The sequence below is a fragment of the Haplochromis burtoni genome, unplaced genomic scaffold (assembly GCF_018398535.1).
Source record: "Haplochromis burtoni strain Fernald_Lab_line unplaced genomic scaffold, NCSU_Asbu1 Contig_964, whole genome shotgun sequence".
Lineage (NCBI taxonomy): Eukaryota > Metazoa > Chordata > Actinopteri > Cichliformes > Cichlidae > Haplochromis > Haplochromis burtoni.
Genome location: NW_024583325.1, coordinates 17,482 through 25,671, shown reverse-complemented (window position 1 = coordinate 25,671; position 8,190 = coordinate 17,482). Strand labels below are relative to the sequence as shown.

Here is an 8,190-nt window from a genome sequence, read left to right as displayed (position 1 = left end):
ACTGTTTATTTAACCTTTTAATCTCAAACCAGTTCTTGCAAACCAAGTAATAGTGATATATTTTATTTTGAAAAGAAAAATGTAGCTTATTTTATTTAGATTCATGTTTTTGATTTTGTTACTCATGAGGTGATGGCTTCTCCTCAGCCTGCAGATTATTGTTTAATATTTAAACAGCACACTTCTGATGAAATGCTGTAATAATTTATTGATTGATTGCTTATAAGTGTTTATCAGTAATCTATACTGTATGTTGTAATGACAGTGTATGTTTTATTTATTTTTAAAAGCATATATGTTTTTCTTTTTTAATGTGTTGGAAATTGTGTTTATATTGTCTTTTAATGGGCATGCCAAACTCTCCCTGTTTTGGTGATGAAACTAGTGTGAGTTTAATGCGAGCTTCTCTAAACTGGTCAACATATCTGGTTTAATTTGTTCACTGACTTTTCCTAACTTAATGATACAACAAAATTATTGCTGTATATTTGGACCCTAAATTCAAACAAGGTGACACTGGGCAAGACACATTGTATTACTAATTTATTATGAAATTTTTACAATGAATGTTTAAAATGTAGGAAAAAGGCCCGAGTTTACCAAATATTCCCTGCTGATCGTAAAAAGAGGGCATTTCTATTGCTCCCTCTCACTGTGTGTCTCTCGGGCACAGTAATAAACTGCTGTGTCCTGAGTCTTCAAGCTGTCCATCTGCAGATAGAGTTTACTGCTGGAATCATTTCTGGAGATGGTGAATCTACCCTGGACTGACTGGGAGTAATATGTAGAATACCTAAAACTTGAAGTGTGTATGAAAGCAATCCACTCCGGTCCTTTTCCAGTAGCCTGTTTGACCCAAACCATACAGGAGCTTCTGAATGTGAATTCAGAGGCTGTGCAGGTCAATCTGTGAGATTCTCCAGGTCTTTTAATTAGGTCTGGTTCAGATTGTGTCAGAGTCTGACCATCAACACCTGGTAAAATATTTTTTAAAAAATCACCTAAATTGTGTCACAAACAGAAACAATGCATATAAATACTGAGATCAGTGAAAATCTTCACCTGCCCAGCAGAGAGCTAGAAGCAGCAGTCCTGTCCTGTAGTCCAACATGTTGTTTTTTGTTCTCTACCATCCTCTGTGCTCATTTAAAAAGAGAGAAATGTCTAAGTTTTGCATAGACTCTTCCTAACAGGAAAAACTGACAACAACGAACTCACTTTGCTTTCGCTTGGTGAGAACCTAAAATTGTTACACTGCATTTAACAAAATTGTTTGTTTCTGCAGTGCAGTAAAACAAATGTCATCTTACTATGTTTTGTAGTAAATTTGCTCTCATAGGTAAGATGGAGTTGGGACCTTTCTTTGTTAGCTAAAATCATGCCATCATACGGCCTTAACAGTAAACAAAAATATTTTGAGTCGTACAAAATGATTCTTTTTTTCCCGCTGCTTAGTTCAGCTGGACAAAGCAAATGGTTGATGAGTCTGGTTCTGTCTGTAAGTCTCGTTTTCTTAAAATGGAGTTCTTCCTCCTTACCTGCAACAAGTGGTTACTCAGAGAGAATAAAAGAGTCTCTCACTCTTTCCTTACATTATTTACCTTAAATTAAAGGGCACCTTAAAATGACTGCTTCATTGAACCGGCTCTGCACAAACTGGTAATTGGCCTTTAAAAAACAAAAACCTGAGCTGACATGAAATGAGACCGGCATTCAGCACCATTTAGTGAAGACACTCAAAACATTTATTTGACTTCCTTGAAATGATATTTATGTATGTTTTGTCTCTGTGTTTATCAATTGTTTGTAACTTTGCTGTTGATTTTTTTTTTTCCCTGTAGGTAGGTCATGCCACTGCGATAACCACACTGACATGTTGCTTTCAACTGCAAACAGCAAGGTAATGTGAGTAATTTATGTGTTTTAGGGTTGGTGGACAATGTTTAACTGTTTCACTGCTTTTAAGGTTTAAGTAAAGCAGGAGAAACTAAACATAAAGACACACTTCTTCCTTGGGATTGATCAAAATAATAAAAATATGTGGAGCAGGATTTTGTACAGCTGCTCAGCCAGCATCAGACACTGTGGCTTTGTCTGTGTCGAGCACAATAATAAACAGCAGAATCTTCAGTCTTCAGAGTGTTCATGTCCAGATACACCTGCTGTCTGTTGTTGTCTCTGGAGATGGTGAACCGGCCTTGAACTGACTGTGCGTAGTATTTGCTAGTAACATCGATAGTGGCAACCCACTCTAGTCCTTTTCCAGGAGCCTGTCTGACCCAGGCCATCCAATAGCTGCTGAATGTGAATCCAGAGCCTGTACAGGTCAGTCTGTGGGATTCTCCTGGTCTTTTAACCACGGGTTCAGATTCTGTCAGAGTCTGACCATCAACACCTGTCAGAACAAGACAACAGTTACATGTTGTAAATTGTTTATCCTTGAAAGACAAATTTGATTCAACGTCAGTGAAAGGTCTCACCTGCCCATAAAGCAATAAAAAGAAGCATTCCTGTTTTTATGGCCATCATGTTAAACTGTGTGAGCAGTTGTCTCTGTCAACCCCTGTGCAGCTAAAGTAGGTTTAAGACATCCAGGTTTTGCATTGACTCCTCCTCACAGTTTTTTAAGCCATGCTCTTGTTCTACAAACACAACAGCTTTACTAGGTTACAGGTACCAGCTACAAATGGTTTATTTTTTAATGCAGGTGCTCACTGTAAACATTTCATTATTGTATGCTATTATTGCTCTTTATAATTGAGATTAATTACTATAATAACACTCAGATAAAATTGCATTTCCATTTTCCTCTGTAAAATTTAAAAAAGAAATATTAATCACAATACAGACAGTAAGAAAAGCTTAGTATTAAAATGATGGTCTTTCGCATTTTTTGCATAGTTTTCAGGTTCAAACACATGCGTGAGTGTGAACATACTGTATGTTGTGTCTCACAGACCTGTTTATATTGCAGTGTGTGTGTGTATGTTGTCAATTGGTCCTTGCAATCAGTGCTTTGTCAGTAAAGGGCTTTTGTATCTTTCAACAAAACATTAATATTAATTAATATTAAAAAATGAATATTAATACTTTGAATTCAAATTACAAAATCAAGTATTTGAGGACTGCCTGTGCCCATATACCCAATCCACTCCACAGCTCTTCCTGGTTTCTGTCATATTCAGCCAATATTGGAACTCACTGGACTATTGCCAGATAGGATACATGGTTCTCCTGCTAGGTCTTTTTGTCCTCACAGAATAGCATATCTGCTGAATGTGAATCCAGAGGCTGTGCAGTTCTGTGTTCATGCCCACATCTCTTTTTTTAACAGTTGAATTATGAGACATTTTTTCTTTTGTTTGCTCTCTTTCTGAGCATTGGAATGAGTAAAAGACACAATGAAGAGATTTTTATTTATTTATTTTTTGGGTGTTTGTTTGTTTGTTTGTTTTGTCTCCTGCTACTTCACAACCAGATTGTTATGTCGCTGCAAATATACAAACTGTTAATGTGTTAACTGATTTGTTTTATTTTTATTGTTTTTGGGAAAGTCCACTGTGAGTTTTCACTTCTGTTCTGAACTGAGAAAGTATAGTATTTGCTAGTAATTTACTCAATTTCAGTCCTTGTCTTTTCCTAGTCTAACCTGTCTACATATTAACATCTGTTAATTAAGAAAAAAATAGTGCTGTCAATAGATCAAAAAAAAAAAACCTAATTCTGATTCTGTAATTAATCGTGATTAATCGCAATTACTTAATCAATAGCCTGGTTTCAATTACATTTTTCCACTTTATGTTTAAGCTTCTAACTGATTATATGCAATATAATGAAGTAAATGTAGAATAAACACAAAGAATGTATGCTTAAATTCAAAGAGAATTTGATAGTTTTCATTCAATCTTACAGCACAGGTTCTCTCCTGTGAAATACAACTTTCAAAAAACTTATATAAAGTCCTCAGTCTTCAGTCTTCATGTTGTTCATCTGCAGATAGAGTTTACTGCTGGAGTCATCTCTGGAGATGGTGAATCTATCCTGGACTGACTGGGGATAAGAGGTAGCATAACTATAAGTTGAAGTGCTGATATAAGCAATCCACTCCGGTCCTTTTCCAGGAGCCTGTCTAAACCAAACCATCCAGTAGTCTCTGAATGTGAATCCAGAGCCTGTGCAGGTCAATCTGTGAGATTCTACAGGTCTTTTAACCACTGGTTCAGATTGTGTCAGAGTCTGACCATTAACACCTGGTAAGACAAATAAATAAATAAATAATGAATTATTCTCCAAAAATAAGAGAATGTTACATCAGGGGAAATCCTCACCCGCCCACCAAATAACTGAAAGGAGCAGTCTTGTCTTGTAATCCATGATACAGTACTACAAAGTGAGTTGTCTGTTATCTTTTCCAACAGATGGATAAGTAGTGGTGGAAGATGTTTGTTTTGCATAGACTCCGCCTTACTTAAGTGAGGAGTTTTCACAATTTTTCAAGTGATTACTTTGGCAAAAAGGTTAACCTCATCTCTGAAACTCACTCCAAATAAGCTTGTTCAACACTATGTTGTTCAACCATCAATAACACACTGACCTAAAAACATCTGGAAGTGAAGTTGGGTATAAAGTAATGTAAGTTTATCTTTGTGGTTTGAATAATGTTTCGGTATAGCAGTTCTGCTGTTGAAAGGATGATTGTTTAACTTGCAATCACCCCACTGGCTTAGTGAAATAACTGCAAGAAGAAGGATAACAATGAGTGCAACAGAAAATGAAAGACATGGATAGTAGCTGATGCATCTTATTGTAAAGATGCTTGCAAAATATTTTTGTTTTTTAGATGAGACAACAAGGCACAGCTGTCATCAAACAAGAATTAAGGCAAGCAAATGATTGCTTTTACTCAGGCACTATTTCAGGTAACATCACAACAAATGAAATTAATGCAGTAACAAGCTAATCTGGAGGGTTGCGGTTGGATGTGAGAATGACTGTTTATCCATAGCAGAAAGGAAAGGATTGTAGTAACTATTAGATTTGTATGACTGGACAATGTGACTTCAATTTTTTTTTTATTTTGGTATTTAATTTGAGAAAAGTATGTGCCATCCAACAGATAACATCACAGTCTAACTGCAACATACTATAGTAAATATGAACCGAAGATAATGACATACTGACTCTCTTTTTGAAATGCTGCATTTGGATCTTTTGAAAATTATTTGTTCTTTGTTCATAAAAATGTACTCTACCTGAGCAAATGTGTTACAGGTTTTTGCATGCAAATTATTTGTTGCTTTCTCTGATATTTATGTTGAATCTCTGAAGGGGCAGCAGCCTAAGCAGGGAAACCCGAACCTCCCTCTCCCTAGACACCTCCTCCAGTTTTTCCAAGGCCTGGTGAGAGACATAATCTCTGTCAGATAAAACTGAAAGCAGATTCCCTGCTTTATACACAGCTTATAATTTCATTCAAAAATATTTTGTGGATATTCAGTGTTTACTTATACTGTGAACAAGATACTTCCCCTACGTGTGTGTATTAATAATAATTTATGTTGAAAATACACATCTATGGAGCATCCATTCATTTGGTTAAAATATGAAACAGAATGATAACACTTTATTAATGATTTTTTTATTTCCATTTCTTCATTAAATAATTATGCATTTACAAAATTATGAGTCACATAAATATAAATGTAAATATTGTTGGAGTGAGGAGACTCTTTAAAATCATTAGTAGTCAGGGAGCTCCTCCCCTGCCAAAAGAATAAGAAACCTGACAGTTAATGGTCAGGTGTTCCCCTGGCTGCATAATCATGGGTGGGGCTATGTGTGAATATTGAAATTTTAATCCTGTGAATTGAAAAGTATATTTCATAATAAATTATAAATTATATAAGATTCTGTGTTGATCTAACTAGACTCATATAAAGGCTGTTTTCATTTTTTCACCTGAAGTGATTCACTTTATTTCAGATACAAAAGTCTGTTTCTGCAGAAGGTTTTAACTGCAATATTTATTCATACATTGTTTTACTTTCTTATTTCTTTTTTGTGATATCAAATGCAAATGCAAATACACTTTACTTTAGCTTTATCTAAACAAAATTAGGAGATTTTTGTTAACAAACATGTTTGTTGTTCTCTCTGTTTGCAGATGTCAGACACAGAAAAACATGTAGCGCTCCTCAGAAAATTCAACACATTCCCTTCTTGTTAAGTAAAACCAAACAAGTAAGTGTCCACAGCTAAGTGTAGATTTAGCAAAGCATTTTACTTAAAGTGATAAGATAAGAGACATCATCTGCAGCTGTTTTGTATTGATCTTTGTTTGAGCCCTGTTTAAGGCCATTAGTGGTCTGATGACTCCTTCTCTGGTTGATTTACATGTGTTCAGGCGATGTGAGGTTTTTGTTCATGTTGTCGAGATAGGTGGAACAGAGAGATTGAAGTCCCCCTGGCTTCTCTCCCTAAATCTGAGAGAGCCATATTTACTAATAGTAAATCATCTTTATTTATTTAATTAAAGAGATAAATAAAAGTATAAGTGATTAATATGTTGAAGGAGAAATGAGTCTGAGAGTAGGAAAAAACACTGCCCAAAAGAAAACCACTGGATGCCCTCTGACTCAACTCCAAGTCCATCGGATTACTTTCAAGCAATTAGGTATAAGTTCAACCAATCTAACAAATATACAACAGCCTATATAACTAATAGTTCTTTCCATGCATGCTGTCTGATCCAGGCTATGTGAAATCTGCCAAAAAATAAGAGACTTGACAGGTGATGACAACATGTTGTCACGAGAAGATTGGTAACTCGAGTATTGAGTTTGGATAGATTCTATTATTCTGTCTGGAAAAGGGATCACGTACCTGGAAATCACATCAGCTTCATTATTGTCATCATTCACCCAACTGTATTCTTTTTCAAAAGGCAGCATTTACAATAACTGAACGACTGAATTTACTCTGTTCTTGCTCGAAACTAATAATGTCAAAATTAAAAGATTTATTTTTAAAACAATTGATATTTTCTTGTGCATTAACAAATAATATAAATCCTAATGCAATATGTTTATTAAAAGATAAACAATTCAATGGGCCTCCATATAGACTAAGGTTATTGTGTACATTTATTTTAATGTTTTTACTGGAGATAATAAACTCACTATATGCTCTCCTTTAATGCAGTCATGATAAAAAATTCAAAAATCAAAACAACATACTGGAAAAATTATTATTTTTTGCTTGGGATACTTTTAAATGTATTTGTGCAGGTGTATTGCTAACATACAAGATTGTGTAGTATGTCAACTTTGTTTTGTCGTTTTTGGTTTGCATAAAGTACCCTTGATGTTTTCAGTTTCTGCAGATGTGTGAGAACGAAGATCTAACGTGATACTATAGGGAAATAACTTCTGAGGAACTGAAACTGTGTGTGAAAGCACGGTAGCCTTATGAGCTAATGAATATGCATGTGACCAGAGACAAATAAATATGTAATATTATTTATTTATTTGTTTATTTTTTTATGTTTGACTTACTGTAAGAAGCAACTGATGGTGAATTCAAAGCTGTACAGTTCAATGCATGCAGCCCTCCAGTCATGTAACCACTGATTCATAAACGGATTATATAAAGTATATAAATAACATTTCATTGATTTGAACTGTTGTCCAGTTTGGTGAGCCTGTGTCCTGTGTGTAGCCTCAGCTTCCTGTTCTTAGCTGGAGTGGCACTTGGTGTGGTCTTCTACTATTACACATCTGCTTACAGGTTGATATCTTGTTCCTTCAGAGATGCTGTGATGAGTGATTACAACCAAAGTATGTTGCACTTCTATCAGCTCCATTTGGTGATGGGCTCTAACATCCAGCATCATCAAGGTATTTTTCCCTAGAGAACTGTCACTCAATGGATAGTATCAATTTATCAGATGTGTCCTAGAAATGGCTGCTTGCTCCTTTGCTTGTGTTTTTGCTCACTGTGTGTTTCCCTTTGTACAGACCTTCCCTGGAATCCCTTACTGGAGTGTGGTTTTGGATGCCTGTTCTCGCTGACCCCTGGAGCCAATCCCCGCCTGCACTTTGCATGTAGCACATAGTTGGTGATCACTTTAAACACATTGTGCGTTTATTCTGTCCTGCTCTTGAGTCCACTTCAGTTTTTGTGACAAAATCA

General features: G+C 35.5%; 1 gene segment (V, D, J or C); it reads right to left on the bottom strand.

The window, feature by feature from the left end:
- Nucleotides 1–2,075: 2,075 nt before the first annotated feature.
- On the bottom strand, nt 2,076–2,607 carry LOC106632595. The segment is given in 2 exon segments: nt 2,076–2,395; nt 2,481–2,607. Coding segments are annotated over 2 exon segments (369 nt in total).
- Nucleotides 2,608–8,190: the final 5,583 nt, after the last annotated feature.